At 37.9% G+C, this 21,132-nt stretch overlaps 2 protein-coding genes across 3 annotated transcripts; both read left to right on the forward strand.

Annotated features, from left to right (window-relative positions):
• Positions 1-10,963: 10,963 nt before the first annotated feature.
• LOC108836132 (FBD-associated F-box protein At4g10400-like) lies at positions 10,964-12,756 on the forward strand. Its single transcript, XM_056991852.1, has 3 exons — positions 10,964-12,029; positions 12,113-12,259; positions 12,358-12,756. Exons 1-3 carry the CDS (start codon positions 11,178-11,180, stop codon positions 12,625-12,627), a joined length of 1,269 nt encoding a protein of 422 aa, XP_056847832.1. The 5' UTR covers positions 10,964-11,177; the 3' UTR covers positions 12,628-12,756.
• A 4,887-nt stretch (positions 12,757-17,643) lies between these two features.
• On the forward strand, positions 17,644-21,130 carry LOC108815770 (uncharacterized). Of its 2 annotated transcripts, XM_056992104.1 has the most exons (7): positions 17,644-18,766; positions 18,846-19,067; positions 19,197-19,471; positions 19,543-19,827; positions 19,910-20,015; positions 20,096-20,689; positions 20,888-21,130. In XM_056992104.1, the coding sequence occupies exons 1-7, from the start codon at positions 17,681-17,683 to the stop codon at positions 20,894-20,896; spliced, it is 2,577 nt and encodes an 858-aa protein (XP_056848084.1). In that variant the 5' UTR covers positions 17,644-17,680; the 3' UTR covers positions 20,897-21,130. The 2 variants fall into 2 exon arrangements, with proteins under 2 accessions (XP_056848084.1, XP_056848083.1); XM_056992103.1 differs by having other exon boundaries at positions 18,846-19,471.
• The last annotated feature ends 2 nt before the right edge of the window (positions 21,131-21,132 follow it).

Here is a 21,132-nt window from a genome sequence, read left to right on the forward strand (position 1 = left end):
AAAAGTTTGATAAGTATTGGGAGCAATATAGTGTCATTCTTGCAATGGGTGCTGTGTTGGATCCTAGGGTAAAATTCAGGCTTTTGAAGCGATGCTACGATGAACTTGATCCATTCACTTGATACATATAATTTATAAATTAATTTTAAATTAACAGTAAATGTCAATCTATTATTATAGTATATCTATTTTAAAAATATTTATATATGTGAATGGGCACGGGAAGATCATCTAGTATATATTTATAAAAATACAATATTTTTTCATAGTACGATTTTATCATTATTTAATTTAATTTCTAATAAATTTTAAACTGACCAAAAGTATTATAAATTTATGAAAATATTTTATTAAAACATAGCTAAAATGCGATGTCTAGTTTTTATTCTCGAACAAAATATGATGTCTCGTTTTCTTATAGTTATGCAAATTTTTAATAAAATACAGATTCTGTTTTAAACTAAATTAAGCATTAAAATCACATGCATTAGCTTATTATAAGATCACATGCTTGGAAAGTGGGTAGAGTATATGTGTCAATCAATAGAAAGACTAATATTGTACCATGTGACACATATTCTCGGCTTATTCATATTAGGTCTGTAGAATATAAGGTAGAAGCTACCAAGGCATAAGGGAGAATACTAAATGAAAAAAATGTAATAATGAACCTTTTCCCTAGTACACACAGACTTCCTACTTCAGGGAGGCCTGTTAACTAAATCTGAAGATGTAAGCTAGATGTCATGTAAAGACGCAAGGTCAGACGACAACAACCAAACTGCTGAGGGGATCTACGTAAAGCAAGTAATGAGTTCAGACTTGAGCCATGAGGCGTCCACTGGATTGGTTTTTTTCCGGTGTAAGTGGTCCTTATGGCCCTCACCTCCCCAACGATTTATGCAGAGAAACATAAGGATAATAAAAGTTTGAACTTAAAACTGGCGTCTTTAGCATAATACAATGAATATTTTTGTTACATGGATTAAAGCTTAGGGTTTTGATACACACAGAAACACATATCATTGACAAAAGAAAAAAACCTTCGCATATGCTTGAACATCATGGAGATCATATCTTCTCTGTTTGATGTACTCTGAAAACTCAGGAGATGGAGATTTCAAGCTCCTACATCAGTCGCTGATGAACCTGGTTTAAGCCACGCGAAAAAAGTCTTGAAGAAAGCTTGTTTGTCCTGTTAAAAGTGAGAGAGATACCATGTTTGAGGTCTTTGACAGCTTCAGTAAGAGCAATTAAATTATTAAAGCCAGTGGTTTCAGCTCCTCTGCCAAGAGCTTCTGCCTGGTTAACACATCCTCGCTGTTTGCTATAAACCTAGCTGTTGTACCCGGATTAGTGATTACCAGCGCAGTGCAGGTGGGTTGGAACCACTTGTGGCATTACCCCTGAAACAGAGGGCTGTGTATACCTTGGGCCATGCTTGATGAGATCATCAAGTATGCTCTGCTGAGCTTTCTTAAGACCTTGCATCGACACCACAAATCGGTAGGAGTTAGTATTCGGCAGTCCAAATATTTATATAGACATATCTATGTGTTAAAGATGGTTCCGTGATCTTATTCATCTAGACCAGTCATGTGAGTATGTAACATGATTTTCAAACAGATAATCTGAGTACTATTATCACCTTGAGGTTAATGATGTGCTGCAACTCCATGGGAGTTCCTTCTGGAAACAGTGCATGATAACTGCCTACCTGATGAGGACATAGAACCAGACATCAACATCCCCACACTTAGACAAGCTCCAAGGACAAGATCAGGAACTAGAGGTGTTACTGCCAGCTTTAACAAAGCCATAGAAGTTCTTCTCATCAAGAGCAACATCAACACCAAGCTAGAAGCCATCACAAACCGCATGGATCAATTCACTATAACCGGAGGAGAAGCTAATAAAGATGAAGCTTATGTTATACAAGTTGGTCCAAAGGATGATGATAATATATGGTCCATTCTTCCTCACAAAGGAATGGTTTCCTTATTTGTCATCACGCCTAAGTGAAACGGTGAGCATTGAGAAGAGAAGAGCAAGCCTTCAAACGACATCACTTGACAAAATCAAAAGAGGCTCCTCTCCAACGGCTACTTTCTTTTCAAATCTCATCCACATCAAGTAAGTAAGGTAAGTCCATTTACATTATGAATTATATCCTATGGTTTATCTTGCAGGGTCTTGAGACATTTTATTTCTTTTATTTCATTTCGTTGAGTCAGGCATTGTTTAGCCTATGCTTTCTTAAGTCCTAGATCGAGTCTTTGTATTGTTTTTGCTTCAAGACCCCTAGAAGGGCACAACTGCATTGGACACTATATAAGTCCCTTATAAGCAGTCATGTATCTTTAACCTTTATGAAATATATGAGTCAGTTTGCCCCTAGCAACTACTAAGCCTTTTGAGAGTTTGTGAGAAGCATTCTTGAGAGCAAATCGTGTTATATCAAGTTCCTCATCATAGAACTTGTGGTTACACCTCGATCCATCCTTTGGTTGTGTGAATCAATCAAAACCTCACCACATCAAACCATCTCTTTGTCTTTGTTGAGTTGTTTATTCGAACAAGCAACTTAGATCCATATCCACATCTATTCCATTGCCATCCATTGAATCATCAAGTTGGTTATACGACCAAGTGGTGTTTCTCATCTCCATTGGTGTCTTTGCGAGCCTCAATACAACCGGATCCATCATTCAAACCATCCTCTACATCAGATCCTTCCATCTCACTCCTCTTCATTATCAACCGGTTCATTGATCCTCACCCCTATCCAACCAGCTTGAGCAAGGCCCTCTTTGTGCCTATATCATTTTGGTATCAGAGCCTAAACGCTCTAAATCAGGTTGTTTCTTTTCTCTTTAGATAGATCGTTTAGTTTTGATAAAGAAAAACCCATAAAAATTTATTTTTCCTTTAGTTCTTGTGTTTCACCATTGATAAGCTTATAGTTGTTCTTGTTTCATATAAATCGAAAAGAAAATAAAAGTTTGTTTTGTTTTTATTGTTTGATCCGAAAACCCCAAGAAAAACCCAAAAGATTTCTGTTTTTGTGATTGTTGCATTTCGAGTTTCCTAGTATAGCTCCATCACATATCATCTTTCCATCTTTAGAACAAGGCATTTGCATTTCGAGATTTCTTTCTTTTTGCATACTTCTTTGCTATCATATCGTTTTTATATCTCGGTCCCTTGCATTTCATTTGTAGTTTTATTTCTTTGATAACTTCACTTGATCTTGAAACTCTTTTCAGGTTAAGACATGGGAGACACTAGCTCAACTTCAGCTGATACCGCAACTACTATGGCTCAACTCCTAGTTGCAATGCAATCCATCAGTGAAAGGATGACTCGCCTAGAGCAAGGGCAACAAGCTCGAGCCAACCAACCGGTTCAAGGAGCAAACAACAATCCTCAAGACCAGCAACCACAACAACAACAACAACAACAACAACAACAACAACAACAAGACAACCCCCGAGCTGAGGATGATTCGGATAGTGACATGCCGAGTCTAGAAGAAGAAGAACAAAGACCCCCTCCTAGAAGAAATGCTAGAGATAGAGGAAGAAACCGAGGAAGAGGTCATGATCAAGAGCATGATCAATGGCAAGGAGGCAAGGACTTGAAGCTCACGCCACCAACCTTTGCTGGAAAGGTTAATCCTGATGCCTACATTGATTGGGAGACACGCATGGAGTACATCTTTGACTATTACCACTACTCCGAGCTAAGGAAGATCTCTCTAGCTGCTGCTCAGCTCACTGAAACCGCCTTGACATGGTGGGATCGAGAGTTATCCGAAAGGAGAAGACTAAGGCGTGCACCCATTGCTCTTTGGGATGACATGAGAGCCATGCTGAGGAGAAGATATGTGCCAAGTTACTACTACCGTGACTTGCAAAAGAGATTCAGAAAGCTCACTCAAGGTTCCAAGTCAGTTGAGGAGTATTATGAAGAGTTTGATGCTATGAGGAATCGCTTAGAGGTTCAAGACTCTGAGGAAACCTTGATGGCACAATTCTTGGATGGACTCCAAGATAGGATAACAAGAAAGGTGGAGAGGCAGAACTATGAGCATTTCCATGATCTAATCCACTTTGCTATCCAAGCCGAGCAACACATCAAGCGCAAAACCGCAGCAACAAGTAGAAGTAAGAACACTTGGACACCACCAGCTCAAAGAAATGACAAGGGCAAGTCCATTGAGGTTGAGAGCCGGTTCAAGAAGAACTCCACTACTGATGCATCTAAGGGCAACAAGGCTGATCAAAGCAAGCCTAGTGCACCTAGAAACCGAGACATCACTTGCTACAAGTGCCAAGGTAAAGGACATTATGCAAGAGATTGTCCTAATCAAAGAGTCATGATCCTTAGAGAAGATGGAGGATATGAGACTCAAGAAGAAGAAGAAGCGGATGCTACTGATGAGGAGATCACTGATTATCCAGATGAGGGAGAGATACTTGTGACAAGAAGAGTACTTAGTGCAATGTTCGAACCAGAAACTATTCAAAGGGAGAACATCTTTCATACAAGATGCACCATTGAATCTAAGGTATGTAGCTTGATCATTGATGGTGGTTCATGTACTAATGTTGCTAGCAAGTATTTGGTTGATAAGCTAGGTCTCAAGACAACCACACATCCAAGACCTTATAGATTGAAGTGGTTAAATGATGAAACCGAGCTAAAGATTGGTGAACAAGTGGAAGTTTCTTTCAGCATAGGTCGATATGCTGACAAGGTAATTTGTGATGTGGTTCCTATGCAAGCTGGTCATCTTTTGCTTGGCAGGCCTTGGCAATTTGACAAGGAAACCATACACAATGGACGCACCAACTACTATAGTTTCACTCACAACAACCGCAAGCACAACCTAGCTCCTTTAACTCCACAACAAGTCTTTGACTTGCAAAAGGATATGAGCAAAGGAAACAAGGTAAGTAAGACTAATCTCTATATTAGTCCATCTAAAGTTTTAAAATCTTTAGAGAACAAAACACAGGTGCTACTAATGATCTTTAAGGAAGGTGTTTTGACAGATTATAAAGATCAAGAACTTCCACCAGAAGTTGTGCAACTACTTGAGAAGTTCCCTGATATCTTTCCAGAAGATATCCCTGCTGGTTTACCACCAATAAGAGGAATAGAACACCAGATTGATCTAGTACCAGGAGCTCCATTGCCAAACCGACCAGCCTATAGAGTCAATCCGGAGGAAGCCAAAGAATTGGAGAGACAAGTGCAAGACTTGATGGACAAGGGATACATAAGAGAAAGTCTAAGTCCTTGTGCAGTTCCAGTTCTTCTAGTGCCAAAGAAAGATGGGACTTGGAGGATGTGTGTTGATTGCCGAGCCATAAACAACATCACCATCAAGTATAGACATCCAATCCCACGACTAGATGACATGCTAGATGAACTCAGTGGTGCCACTATCTTCTCAAAGATAGATTTGAAGAGTGGTTATCACCAGGTAAGAATGAAAGAAGGAGATGAGTGGAAGACTGCTTTCAAGACCAAGAGAGGTCTCTATGAATGGCTAGTCATGCCATTTGGTCTTACCAATGCTCCAAGCACTTTCATGCGCCTCATGAACCATGTTCTAAGGGAGTACATCTGTAAGTTTGTAGTTGTATACTTTGATGATATCTTAGTCTATAGCAACAGCTTAGAAGATCATCTTATTCATCTTGAAAAGGTTTTGGAAACCTTGCGCCAAGAGCATCTTTATGCTAATCTCAAGAAATGTACCTTTTGCACTGATCAACTAGTTTTCCTAGGCTTTGTTGTTAGTTCACAGGGTCTAAAGGTGGATGAAGAGAAGATCAAAGCAGTACAAGAGTGGCCCACGCCAACTACAATAGGTCATGTGAGGAGTTTCCATGGGCTAGCAAGCTTCTATAGAAGATTTGTCCGAGACTTCAGCACCATAGCAGCCCCATTAACTTCAGTAATCAAGAAAGATGTGGCTTTCAAATGGGGAAGTGAACAGGATGAGGCTTTTCAAAACCTCAAAGATAGTTTAACTAATGCTCCTGTTTTAGTCTTACCTGATTTTAACAAAACTTTTGAGATTGAATGTGATGCATCAGGAACAGGTATTGGAGCAGTGTTGACTCAAGGAGGAAAGCCAGTAGCATTCTTCAGTGAGAAGTTACATGGAGCTACACTCAACTATCCTACCTATGATAAAGAGTTATATGCACTAGTGAGGTCATTGGAGACTTGGCAGCACTATCTACTCTCTAAGGAGTTTGTGATCCACACTGACCACGAGACACTCAAGTATTTGAGAGGACAAACTACCTTGAAGAAGAGGCACGCAAGGTGGCTAGAGTTTGTGGAATCTTTTCCTTATATCATCAAGTACAAGAAAGGAAAGGAGAACATTGTAGCTGATGCTTTGTCAAGAAGGCATGCGCTTATATCTTTGATGGAAGCCAAGGTAATGGGGTTTGAACACATCAAAGAGCAGTACCAAGAAGATCCAGACTTTGGAGACATCTACAAGCAATGCAAGCAAGCAGCATTTGGATCTTTCTATCAGCATGATGAGTTTCTATTTAAAGATAAAAGGTTGTGTATCCCACAAGGTTCCATGCGAGACTTGATCTTGAGAGAAGCACATGGTGGTGGACTTATGGGACACTTTGGACGTGACAAAACCTTGAGTATAGTGGCAGAACACTTCTATTGGCCACACTTGAGAAGAGATGTTGAGAAGCTATGCGCAAGATGCATTGTTTGTCTCAAAGCTAAATCCAGGTTACATCCTCATGGTCTCTACATTCCTTTACCTATTCCTGACCTACCTTGGGTAGATATTTCCATGGATTTTGTTTTAGGTTTGCCAAAGATCAGGAACAAGGACTCCATCTTTGTTGTGGTGGACAGGTTTTCTAAGATGGCTCATTTTATTCCTTGCAATAAGACTAATGATGCTACTCAAACTGCTGATTTATTCTTTAAGGAAGTGGTTAAGCTTCATGGTATTCCTAGGACTATTGTTTCTGACAGGGACACAAAGTTCTTGAGCCACTTTTGGAGGACCATTTGGAGGAAGTTAGGTACCAAGCTCTTGTTCTCTACCACTTGCCATCCTCAAACCGATGGACAAACTGAGGTTGTTAACCGCACTCTATCCACTCTCTTGAGAGCCACGGTTGGTAAGAACTTAAGGAATTGGCTTGATTGTTTACCTTTCATTGAATTTGCTTATAATAGAGTTCCTCATTCAGCTACTAAACTTTCACCTTTTGAGATTGTGTATGGTTTTAAGCCAATGACTCCTTTAGATCTCTCTCCTATTCTACCACAAAAGGATCAAATGGTGAGTACTGATGGTGAGACTAAAGCTGAACTTATGAAGAAAATCCACCAGAAGGTTAAGGAGAACCTAGAGAAGCAAAATGAGCAAAACAAGAAGCAAGGTGACAAGGGAAGAAAGGAGGTTTCATTTGAACCAGGAGATTGGGTTTGGTTACATATGAGGTCCGAGAGGTTCCCAAAGCAAAGGAAGTCCAAGCTCTCACCAAGAGGAGATGGCCCATTCAAAGTCTTGAAGAAGATCAATGACAATGCCTATCAATTGGAGCTGCCGGTCGAGTTTAATGTTTCTTCTACTTTCAATGTGTCAGATTTATCTTACTTTCATGCAGATGAAACTGTTCTGAGGTCAGAACCTTCTCAAGAGGGAGAGAATGATGAGGACATAGAACCAGACATCAACATCCCCACACTTAGACAAGCTCCAAGGACAAGATCAGGAACTAGAGGTGTTACTGCCAGCTTTAACAAAGCCATAGAAGTTCTTCTCATCAAGAGCAACATCAACACCAAGCTAGAAGCCATCACAAACCGCATGGATCAATTCACTATAACCGGAGGAGAAGCTAATAAAGATGAAGCTTATGTTATACAAGTTGGTCCAAAGGATGATGATAATATATGGTCCATTCTTCCTCACAAAGGAATGGTTTCCTTATTTGTCATCACGCCTAAGTGAAACGGTGAGCATTGAGAAGAGAAGAGCAAGCCTTCAAACGACATCACTTGACAAAATCAAAAGAGGCTCCTCTCCAACGGCTACTTTCTTTTCAAATCTCATCCACATCAAGTAAGTAAGGTAAGTCCATTTACATTATGAATTATATCCTATGGTTTATCTTGCAGGGTCTTGAGACATTTTATTTCTTTTATTTCATTTCGTTGAGTCAGGCATTGTTTAGCCTATGCTTTCTTAAGTCCTAGATCGAGTCTTTGTATTGTTTTTGCTTCAAGACCCCTAGAAGGGCACAACTGCATTGGACACTATATAAGTCCCTTATAAGCAGTCATGTATCTTTAACCTTTATGAAATATATGAGTCAGTTTGCCCCTAGCAACTACTAAGCCTTTTGAGAGTTTGTGAGAAGCATTCTTGAGAGCAAATCGTGTTATATCAAGTTCCTCATCATAGAACTTGTGGTTACACCTCGATCCATCCTTTGGTTGTGTGAATCAATCAAAACCTCACCACATCAAACCATCTCTTTGTCTTTGTTGAGTTGTTTATTCGAACAAGCAACTTAGATCCATATCCACATCTATTCCATTGCCATCCATTGAATCATCAAGTTGGTTATACGACCAAGTGGTGTTTCTCATCTCCATTGGTGTCTTTGCGAGCCTCAATACAACCGGATCCATCATTCAAACCATCCTCTACATCAGATCCTTCCATCTCACTCCTCTTCATTATCAACCGGTTCATTGACCCTCACCCCTATCCAACCAGCTTGAGCAAGGCCCTCTTTGTGCCTATATCACTACCACTGAATCGATTAGGGATAGAATGACCTTAAAGCACTTCTTATTTCATGGCTCACAAATTTATAGTAGCTAGCAGCAGTTCAAGTCTGCAATGATATCACAAACTTCAGATTTAAAAGACTAAATTGGTATCATACTGAAACAAAAATATTTTATGATACCAAATGTTTTATGCTCAGATAACACGAATAACAAAAAGTTTAAAATACAGAGACACCAGCAGATGCACATATACATAAATTGGTGATGATCAGATAGCTAACCAGTCCGGCAAGGGAAGGAATTTCTAGACGAATTGTCATCATCGCTTGCGTATCTACTAACATCTGTGAACCAAAAAGAGAAAGAAAAAACAGATAATCATCTTCCAACTCTACTTTTGTAGCTTTGACACCTCAAAGATAGCTACATTTCAAGCTCCCTTTATATAACATTACCTTCTGCTAACAGAGATGCAATCCGAGATTCAGCTTGGTAATAATATGTACCTAACATCAACATATCCTGCCAAAAAAAAACTTAAACCAAAACTCTGTTTGATCAGAACAATATTCTGATTGGTTTGTTAATCAAAACGAAGAGACCTGAAGATTCACCTGAAGCTCAACTCCATAGTCTAAACGTGACCAATCTCCAAGGATGGAGCGTTGGACGCTGCATTTTTGCAGTCGCAAGAAACATCCGTGTGAGATTATCGAATCTATCATTTTGTCTTTAATAGTTTCAATAACTTCCAAATAGTCTCAGAATATGTATCCATAACAACAAAATTGCAAAGGTGTTTGATTAATATTGTCCTCGAAGGATAACAAAGAAGAAGAGGATTTTATTCTTACTTAAACATCGTGATCTCTTCTGGCAGCAGGAATAATTTCAGCAAAGTCATTGGAACTCGAATACTGTTTGGTTTATTCGTCTTAGGATCGTAGGAGACTTCTGAGGGGACAACGTCTTTTCCATTTGGTTTCTTCGCGGTAAGATCGCCGGAAACAGGTTTTTTACTGTTGGAATTCATCGCCTGTGAATTTTTTTGTTTGTTTGTAACAAATCTGTGAGAAGAAGATACTTATAAGGAGAGTTAGAGAAGAAAGGCGAAAGGAATCCATTAATGAGAACCCCAGAGGATTCATTGCACACTAATGAATTCGGTGTGGATTGATCCGTTGAGGAAGGGGAAAAGGCGAAGAAAGGAGCTGTCGAAGAGATTCAGAACACTGGTTCTGGGCTTTGATACACATGATTCGAAACTGCGATAGGTTGACAAAGCCCATATACATGAATTGCGATTGAAGTCCAGCAGAGCTAAATGACGGATCTGACGTGGACGAAAGCTCATCTCCTATTGGTCTGAATTAAATTGCTGATGTGGAGGCATTCTCCTTTGATCTTATTAGCTTTTAGTATAGTATTGATTCTTATGATGGATATTAAGGGAATTCTTTTACGTGAATCTTCGTCTTCTTATTCTCCACTACCGAAGCACAAATGGTGGTTGACCATATGAGATTATGGATATGCAGTAGCAATTAGCAAATGCATGTGTTCTTGCTTAGATTAATCTATTGTTCGTGTGTACATACTGGTTGGATTATCTGGTGCCCTATATTTCATGAATCACGGATGGTTCTCCTCAAGTAGTGCGGCAGTTGCGTAGACGGAGGCGAACGGTGGAAGAGGAGAGAAGCGATGAGTGGTTAGAGAGTCGGCGAAACGTTTGGTTTCTTTAAAATGGGCTGATAAGTCGGACGCGAAGCAATTACAGTGGTGGTGAATGAAGGATGATAATGAGAAGAATGGTGGTGAAGGAAGGATGAAAAAGAGAAGAAGCGATTATATGATATCATCGATAAGGATTTGAAAGTCACGTAAAAAAAGCTAGGATTTGATTCCTCTTATTTTTTATTAAAAAGTCCATCAAATTCTATTATAACTAATTTCTCAAGAAATCTACGAGGATATTTCTCAAGTGATTCTTTTCAAATTCTATTTGACAAATCCATAATCGAATAACACTTGATTTTAATTCACTTTGCTCAAATCCACAATGAATAACACTTGATTTCGTGTCAGATTTAGATTCCATTGAACTCCATTAAATCACCAAATTTAATAACACCATATTAGATCATTATTTTACGATGAGTAAACCATTCATTGACGTATTAATGGCGTTGACGAAACGTTTGATAACCCCCCCCCCCCCATTCATCTTCCTTCTTGAGGTCGATCCCTTCTCAAGCAACCCGTCTCTTCAGTACTAACAAATCCTGTCACGCTCTTCTTTTGAGTCTTTCGATCCCTTCTTGGTTGGTTAGTCTTTAAAGTTGTTGTTTTTTTTTTCTTAAGAGATGGACAGAATCAGTAATTTGCCTGATGAACTGCTTGTTAGAATATTATCGTTTATTCCGACGACAAAAGTAGCTGTATCCACAAGCATCCTGTCGAAACGGTGGGAGTATCTGTGGATGTGGTTGCCTAAACTCGATTACGGTCGCAAAGATTGTCCAGTCTCTGAATGCGAGAGCCTACGGTGTTTCCTCGACAGAAAACTGCCGTTACATAGATCTCCGATCATCGAAAGCTTCCGTCTCGAATTGTGTAATTCAGTTTTTAAACCGGAGAACATCAACACGTGGGTTGAAACAGCTCTTTCTCGCTGCCTACGTGATCTGGATATCTCATTGCATGACGACACCGATCCGCCTAAGTTTCCAAACATACTCCCGAGTGACGTGTTTACTTGCAAATCGCTCGTTATCTTGAAACTTGTTGGTGAGATCCTCTTGGACGTTCCTGGACTGGTCTCTCTTCCTTCTCTCAAAACTCTGAAACTTCAGAGACTGAGATACTTCAATGAAGAGACTCTCCAACGGCTTCTATCAAACTGCCCGATTCTTGAAGATCTGGTGGTTGATTTACGTGATTACGATTATGAGTCTGCGGGGAAGTTGACTGTTGCTGTTCCGTCTCTGCAGAGTTTGTCAATCTATATACCCTATTATCAGGTTCTAGATGGGATTGTGATAGAAACTCCTAACTTAAAGTATTTCAAACTTATGGATCACAGTATTAATGATCATTACGTTTTCATCGAGAAGATGTCTGACCTGATCGAGGCATATCTTGATGTTACTTTTACTGATTTGAAGAGTATCTTTGGATCAATCACACCTGTCAAGAGGCTTTCGATATGTTCAGAGGTAATCATTTTCTAGTTATTAAACTCACTTTAAAAATAAAATAAAAAAATCGTTTGTCAGTAACTTTTAAGTATCGTACGCAGGCTATTAAGCCTGACGAAGATTTTGTCTTCGACCAACTGGAACACCTGGAAGTATGTATATGCACACTCTTTGCCTCGGCGGATCAACTTATCGAGCTGCTCAAAGCCTCTTCTAAGTTAAAGAGTCTAGGCATTTCCTTCTTTGATGTAAGTTTGTTTTGTTAACTGTCTTTTTTTTCTTTTTTTTTACGGTCTGATTCACAGTTTGGTCTTTTCTTAGTCTAATTTATGTGTTTTGACATCAGCAACATACGCCTTCTGGTATGGTTTTCTGGAACCAACCGACCACCGTTCCTGAATGTATATTGTCGAGTCTACAAAGTTTCAGTTGGTCCAAATACACAGGAGAACCAGAAGAGAGAGATGTTGTGGTTTACTTTCTCAAACATGCTCGTCAATTAGAGACTGCAACAATCAAGTCTTCAGAACCGTCAGGTGTTCCAAAATCTGAGATGTTGAACGAGTTGGAGCTTTCTCCTAGAGCTTCAGCTACATGCCAACTCATGTTTGATTGAGTATTTTGATCTTTTAAAATTGGTCTTGTTCTTCAATTTCTTGTATTTTCTTGGACTCATTTCGTTTGTCTTCAACTCTGAAAACTTGTTTTTCTACTTAAATATTCTTTCTTGAGTTAAGTTATATGATCATTTGAATTTTTTTTACGGGTATGTATGTTTATAATTACAGACCGGAGAAAATTGTAGTTGAATAAAATAGAAAAAGAGCACATGTACTGATGTAGACAATGTTAGAGCCATTGAAAAAGAGGATTCATTCGTGTATGAATAATAATATGATCATGTTAGACTGTCTACTATCCATGTGAGTCTTGGTTGGAGTTGTCTCTATACGATCATGTATTATGATGAAGAAAAGAGAACCAAACCAGAGCATTGGAAGTTATATGATCATTTAGAACTTACCAAAATATCATTATTACATGAATAAAATGTAATAATGTTTTGAGAATCCACTAATGACCAGGAGACGCAGAGATTACATGTAATAATGTCATACTAGATTTTGATCCGCGCTTTTGAAGCGCGGAATATTTTACGATGAAAAATTTTACTAATAATTTAACAAATATTTTGGTAAATTTTAAAGAGTGTGTATTTAAAATATTTTTGTATTTAAATCAGTATTTTTAAATTCAACCCGATTGTGATTATACCGGTTAATCCGGAGATCTGACAATTCAATTTATGTTTTTAAAATATTCATATTAAAAAATCACAAAAATCTGAGACTAACCGATTGAACTGATGGATGACCGATATGTAATCTATTGGATTTAAATTGTAATAGCTTCATAATTTGTAATCTTATAATCGAAATTTTAAAGTTCACTATTTTGCAATTTATGATAGTGAACTTTAAAATTATGACATTTATACAAAATTTTAAAGAAAAAATAATAGATATAAAATAACTAAGATTAATTATTGTATTATTTGGAAACATTGATAGTAGTATAAAAAAATATTGTTTAGAAACATTGATAGTAGTATAAAAAAAAATATATTGTTTGGAAACATTGATAGTAGTATAAATAAATAAGTATATTGTTTGGAAACATGAATAGTAGTATAAAGAAAGGAACATAAAGTGATTTAATGTATGTTTAACTATAAAGTAGAATGTGTATTTAATTTAAAAACTTACAAAATAAATGTTAGGTCCAACAGAATGTTTCTGTTTTAATAAGATAGATTAGTTCCCACTAAAGTCTTAGCATTATTACATGTAATCTCTGCGTCTAGTATCAATCAATCTGGTTAGTAAAGGATTTTGCAAATTGATCAACCATCTCCACTCCATATGTATTCCTTGTCAAAAATATGAAAATCATCATTTTATGTTATTTAGCTTACATGTGGTTTCCCACTTTAGGATTACGCGAGTCCCTTGATATTCAAAAGAACAAGATGTTGGTCTAGTGGTGAGTAGTGGTCTAGAGATAGAAATCATTGCCTCTGTGACGACCAGTCTTGTCTGTCGGATCTCTGGCTCACAGTCCTGCAGGGTACCGATCCCAAATTCTCTATTATAAGTTTTTACTAACTCCATAATTATGTTGTTGGTGAGTCTCGAACCCAAAACCTCATCTTTTAACAACTCTCCCACATGATAAGCTGTCACCAATTGATCCAACCTAATTATGGAGTTAGTGAGAACTCATAATGGAAGGGTTGGGGCGGTGTCCTGCAGGGCTGTGAACAGGGCCGGCCCAGAGGGAAGCCACCCAAGCCATCGATTAGGGCATCCAATTTAAAGGGGCATATTTTCTATAAATTTTTGTTACTATATAGATAAAATAATTTTATAAGATTTTTTAATTGAAACTATACTTATAGGATATTTTTACTTATGATATTTTGAAGGCATAATTCAAATACTGAAAAATTCTTTAAAATGATATTCATTCGAACATAAATAGTGGTATTTTACTTATGGAATTAATATTCTACAAGAATCAATGTCACAATAGATTAGAAAACCTACTATAATATTTTTTTGTTAAAGAATGAATGTTATATGACAATATAAATTATTTAGTGGGCATTTTTACTTATGATATTTTGAAGGTATAATTCAAATACTGAAAATTTCTTTAAAGTGATATTCATTCGAACATAATTAGTGGTATTTTATTTATGTAATTATTATTCTACAAGAATCAATGTCAAAATAGATTAGATCGCCTACTATAATATTTGTTTTTTAAAGAATGATTGTTATATGAAAATATAAATTATTTAGTGTGCAATTTAGAATATAAGAATATCGATCATCACATATAAAAAAATTTTAAAAGGTAAACATAGTTATTAGTAGTATAACATGTTATTTAAGAGATTACCTAAATTGATTTTGTTATCAATCAAAACTGTTATAATAATTGTATATTTATTTAATGAATGCTTTTACATAAAAAAATGCAAAAAGTATATTTTAATGTTTTATATTTACTGTTTTAGTTTAAAATTTTAAATTACTTTTATATTAGTTCTTTTTATAATTTCAATACAAAATATTAAAAGGCATAGTTTTAAAATTGGATTAGGGCATTGTTAAACGTTAGACCGGTACTGCCTGTGAACTAGAGGTCTAACGGACAAGACGGGTTGTCACAGCCTTTTTTTGAGTTTTTCATTGATATAAATACTGGAGCTCAACTCCTACAACTGGAAGATAAAAGAAACGTGGAGTACAACTCCTACAAACTTGGAATCACAAAGAAAATGGAAATATGGATAAACAACCCACTTACTTATTTGCAGGAAATAGAAACAGAGAAGAAGACTTTGTCAAATAACGTAGTCTTGTTGGTAACGTTAATTAGGCTTACGTTTACCTTTGGGCCTTTGGTCAGTGTGAACCCCATCAAAGTAATTTCGATTTGGCTCCATTTTCTAAAATTTTGGTTTGCTAATTCTGCAATAAAATTACTGAACTGGTACACAAATTAACCTTAAACATTTTTACCAAATAATAAGTCTCAGCCCTACTGTCACTGTTTTTGTTGGGTACTTTTCCTTATTCCTCAAGTTAAGTTTGCAAAAATATCTGCTCTTTCCAAAACAAAAAAAAAAGTCTAAACAAATGCTACATGTACGCCTGGGACGGATCCGGATATCCGGGATATTTGGGGTATCCAGATCTAGATCCGTACCTCTCGAATCCATGATTTTAGTATTCAAATCCGGATCCGTGTCTTCCGGATATCCAGATTTCGGATATCCGTCTAGATATCATGATACCTGCAAATATCCGGATACGGATACGGATCCGAATCCGTCAAATAATTAAAAAAAAATATTTTTTAAAATACAAAAAATCTATAAATATTACATAAACTAAATATTTTACAAGATTTATAAATGTATTTATGCATATAATTATGCATATAATATTATTAAAATTAAAATTTAATATTATATGATTAATTTTATGTAGAAATATTAATAAATCAATTATAATTATTAATAAAATTTTAAATTTAATATATTTTATAAAAAAATCAGATCCGGATCCGGATATCCAGACCTAAATATCCGGATCCGGGCATCCCGGATCTTGGATCGGATCTGGATCTCGGATAATAATTCCAGCCCTACACTACAAAAAAAGTCCACATTGATAGCATATTACGATAGCTCATTTTACCAAACTGCTGTTGTTTGTGTGTAAAAAAAATCGTAACTCTATAATAGCATTATATTAACGCTATGGAAAAGTTTTACTAAGCGGGAAGCTAAATGTGATTTTCCGCGTGACACTTAGCGAAAATCAGAAAATTTCCCTCTCTCTCATCTCTCATTTCCCTCTCATATCTCATTTACCTCTCTCATCTCTCTTATTTCCCCTCTTTTCTCTTAGAACCCTAGGAAAAATCGATTTCGATTCAACAACTTAGAAACCCTAATTACCTTATTCCAACCACAAATTCATCTGACTTTTCCATCACATAAGGTATCCTTGCTTCAATTGCGAGGTCTTACTCGATTTCGAGCTCTAATCGTTTTCGATTTTGCCTTGCTTTGGTTTCGTTTTCGATTTTCTGTTAACACTTGTTCTTGAATCTTTCTCTTTCGGGTTTATCTCGTGTTTGCTTCCTGTTTCGTAGCTGTATCGTTTCTTATTAAGAGTCTACTGTTTCGGTTTTGTAATAGCTTGAAATCGTGTTTTTTTTTCTGTTTCGTAGCTTGGGTCGTTTCCAGATTAAGAGTCTAGGGTTGCGATTTGCTTTCGTATCATAGATAGAATGTAACTATTTGTTTTGTGTTATCTCGTTTCATTTTGATTTGTTTTACTATGAACTGGTTCTTTATGTTACTAAAGGTTTCAATTCAGGATAGAAAATAGAATGGTGGACAAAGCATGGGTGCATCTTAGCAGGTAATGTATTCAATCATATATCTTGGTTTTGAGTAGTTGCTGAGCTCATGTGTTTATTTGCTTTTCCTTTTGATTCTGAACCGTAGGGTTGATCCTGCTTATGAGAGAGGGGCTTCAAAGTTTGTAGAGGATGTGGCTGCAGCTTCGGGAGGCAATGATATGATTGTCTGTCCTTGCATCGACTGCCGAAACATAGATCGTCACTCAGCAACTGTGGTAGTTGACCATCTCGTTACTAGGGGAATGGAGGAGGCTTATAAGAAGCGGTCTGATTGGTATCTACATGGAGACTTGAACTCAGGGGTTGCTGATGATGGGAGCGTGCATCAATGGAATGATGAGATCTTGGGGTTATACAGAGCTGCTGAGTGTTTTGATGAAGTGTTAGCTGGTTCCGGGGATTTGACTGAGATGGCAGAGGGAGACGACAAGAAGGAAGATGAGTTTTTGGCAAAGCTAGCTGATGCTGAGACACCTTTGTATCCGAGTTGTGCAAGCCATAGCAAGTTATCGGCCATTGTATCATTGTTTAGATTGAAGACTCAGAATGGGTGGTCAGACAAGAGCTTCAATGATCTGCTTGAGACGTTGCCGGATATGCTACCAGAGGAAAACGTCGTACACTCTTCACTGTATGAGGTTAAAAAATTTTTGAAGACATTTGATATGGGGTACGAGAAGATTCATGCATGTGTGAACGACTGCTGCCTGTTCAGAAAGAGGTTTAAGAAGCTTGAGCACTGTCCGAAATGTAAGGCTTCAAGATGGAAGACCAATGTCCACACTGGTGAAAAGAAGAAAGGAGTCCCACAGAAAGTGTTGCGGTATTTTCCAATAATCCCGAGATTGAAGAGAATGTACCGGTCAGAGGAAATGGCTAAGGATCTCAGATGGCACTTCAGCAACAAAAGCACTGATGGGAAGCTTCGACACCCAGTTGATTCAGTCACATGGGACCAGATGAATGCCAAATACCCTACATTTGCCGCAGAAGAGAGGAACATACGGCTTGGACTTTCAACAGACGGATTTAATCCATTCAATATGAAGAACACGATGTACAGTTGCTGGCCAGTTCTCTTAGTCAACTACAACTTGCCACCTGATCTTTGCATGAAGAAGGAGAACATCATGCTTTCACTGTTGATTCCCGGTCCACAACAGCCTGGTAATAGTTTAGATGTGTACTTAGAACCTCTCATTGAGGATCTAAACCATCTGTGGAGCATTGGAGAGTTAGTTTATGATGCTGTGACTCGGTCAACATTTACTTTGAGGGCGATGCTGCTTTGGACGATCAGTGATTTCCCGGCTTATGGGAATCTAGCAGGCTGCAAAGTAAAGGGAAGAATGGGGTGTCCTTTATGTGGGAAGAATACTGATAGTATGTGGCTCAAGTTCAGCAGAAAACATGTGTACATGTGCCACAGAAAGGGTTTGCCACCAGCCCATAGATTTCGGGGAAAGAAGAGATGGTTCGATGGAAAAGCTGAACAAGGGAGAAAGGGGAGAATTTTAACTGGGCGTGAGATTTCTCAAAACCTGAGACATTTCAAAAATGAGTTTGGCAATGTCAAACGTTCTACAAGTAAGAGGAAAAGGGTGATCAGTACAGATAGAGGATCTGATAGTGAGGGTTTATCCAGTGAATCAGAGGAAGAGGATGAGGAAGATGAAGAAGTCAACGTAGATGAGGATGAGTTATCTAGATGGAAGAAGAGATCAATTTTTTTCAAGCTACCTTACTGGGCGGTATGATTCATTGATCTTGTGCTTATATCTTTCTATAATTGACTGTATTCTGAATAATTTTGGTTTTATTTATGATTAGGAACTCCCGGTGAGGCACAACTTAGATGTAATGCATGTTGAGAGGAATGTGGCTGCTAGTATTGTGTCGACATTGTTGCACTGTGGGAAATCAAAGGATGGTCTTCCTGCTCGTAAAGATCTGGAGGATCTTGGTATTAGGCAGGATTTGCACCCTAAAATCCAAGGAAAGAGAACATACCTTCCTCCTGCGCCGTGGTCTTTGTCCAAGTCAGAGAAGAAGGTATTTTGCAGGCGCTTATTTGATTTCAAAGGGCCAGATGGTTATTGTTCAAACATAGCTAGAGGTGTTTCACTAGATGACTGTAAAGTCACAGGGCTGAAGTCACATGACTATCATGTCTTAATGCAGCAACTTCTTCCTATCGCTCTTAAAGGGTTGCTGCCTAAAGGACCTAGGCTAGCAATTACAAGGCTATGTTCATTCTTCAATCTGTTGTGTCAGAGAGTGATCGACAGAGAGCAGCTTTTGGTTATGGAAGCGGAGATTGTAGAGACTCTTTGCTTGTTCGAAAGATTTTTCCCTCCAAGTTTCTTTGATATCATGGTCCATTTGACTGTGCATCTAGGAAGGGAAGCCCGTCTTGGTGGACCAGTCCATTTCAGATGGATGTACCCATTCGAGAGGTACTTTATACATGTATGTTTGAAATGATAGTATTCTTTAGCTAATTTTTATTAACTCAATTATTTTGCAGGTATATGAAAGTACTTAAAGACTTCGTCAGGAATACTGCCAGACCAGAAGGGTGCATCGCTGAGTCTTATCTAGCTGAGGAATGTATGAGATTTTGCAGTGAATTTTTGAAGAAGACAACAAATGTAGAAGACAAAGTTGATAGAAACATGGAGTATGAGAACAGCACTATCTTAGAGGGGCGTCCAATATCCACTGGAACCTCAATTACCCTCAGTGAAATGGAGAAGAAAATAGCACATCTTGCTATTATCCAGAACCTGTCTATCGTCGAACCTTATGTAGAGTAAGCACTAAGTTATTTTATTTGAAAGTTTATATGAAAGTTTATATTTCTGTCTGACAAGTGATTTATTTCTATTAACCAGTGAGCATCTCCAGTTCTTACAAGACACTGATGACAAGTGTCGGCGAGATGCATCTTTCTTATGGAGTATGCATACTAAGAATTTTGCAAATTGGCTAAAAAAACAGGTTCGTTATGAGACTTGGGTAAAAAACTTATCTCTTCTGATGATTGTTGTATAGTTGTTGACTGTCTTTTTACTTTGTAGGTACCTCTTGATTCCAAAGAACATGAAGAAACTCTCAAGTGGTTAGCTTATGGTCCACGTTGTTCTGCAAGGTCATATACTGGCTTTATAGTTAATGGGCAGAGGTTTCGCACATCGTCAGTTGATAGGAAAAGTCAGAATTCAGGAGTTTACTATGAGGCTACCGCAGTTTGTAGATCGAGTGCTAAAGATACGTCACAAGTGGTTGATGTGGTATCTTACTATGGCAGAGTAACAGACATTATTCTCATGGATTATAATGTCTTCTATGTTCCTCTGTTTCGATGTCAGTGGGCAGTAAAGGGTAATGGAGTGAAGATTGAAGATGGTTTTACACTTGTAAACATGCAGCACAGTCAAGCCTCCTTTTCTAGTGACCCATACATACTAGCATCGCAAGCAAAGCAAGTCTTCTACTCTAGGGAAAATGAGACCTCCAACTGGTATATTGTCATGAGAGGTCCTTCAAGAAGATACAGTAAGGAAGATGTCCACGAGGGAACTGGAGAGATTGGGCCGTTGCCTACAAATTTAGACATGGAAGTTGACACTGATGACGCCGACAATGCCAGAACTGATTGTGAAGGAATTTATGTGTGAAGCATATCCTTTTTTAGTTCTCGTGTCCTTTGAGTGTGATTGGTCTTTGATTGTTTGAGTTATTGTGTGCTTGATGTGTGTTTACTATTTAGTTCTTGTGGTCTTAGTATGGCTTTTTGAGTTTTTTTGTGTGCGTGATGTTTGTTTAGTATTTGGATTGTAGTTAACTCTTCCTTTCATGATCTTTTTCAGGTAACTTGAGATGGGACCTAAAAAGGTGAAAAGAGGAAAGAAAAAAGTCAAGAAAGTAATACATCAAGATGAGGAAGTTGAGTTCGTGTGTACTGTACAAGCTGGAGCTGATTTACGAGACACAGAGCATGTACAAGACCCTAAAGAAACTGTACAAGACCAAGACCCTGAAGAAACCCTACAAGAACAAGTACCAGAAGAGGCTGAAGGTGTACCAGAACAAGCACTTCCAACTGATGTGCCAG

This window comes from Raphanus sativus, chromosome 8 (genome assembly GCF_000801105.2).
Source record: "Raphanus sativus cultivar WK10039 chromosome 8, ASM80110v3, whole genome shotgun sequence".
In the NCBI taxonomy this organism is placed as follows: domain Eukaryota; kingdom Viridiplantae; phylum Streptophyta; class Magnoliopsida; order Brassicales; family Brassicaceae; genus Raphanus; species Raphanus sativus.

Coding starts and splice junctions, on each gene's coding strand:
- LOC108836132 (XM_056991852.1), top strand. CDS start 11,178: ATGGACAGAATCAGTAATTTGCCTGATGAACTGCTTGTTAGAATATTA. Junction 12,030..12,112: donor GGCTTTCGATATGTTCAGAG/GTAATCATTTTC, acceptor TATCGTACGCAG/GCTATTAAGCCTGACGAAGA. Junction 12,260..12,357: donor TAGGCATTTCCTTCTTTGAT/GTAAGTTTGTTT, acceptor TTTTGACATCAG/CAACATACGCCTTCTGGTAT.
- LOC108815770 (XM_056992103.1), top strand. CDS start 17,681: ATGGGGTACGAGAAGATTCATGCATGTGTGAACGACTGCTGCCTGTTC. Junction 18,767..18,845: donor TCAAGCTACCTTACTGGGCG/GTATGATTCATT, acceptor ATTTATGATTAG/GAACTCCCGGTGAGGCACAA. Junction 20,016..20,095: donor CAAATTGGCTAAAAAAACAG/GTTCGTTATGAG, acceptor TTTACTTTGTAG/GTACCTCTTGATTCCAAAGA.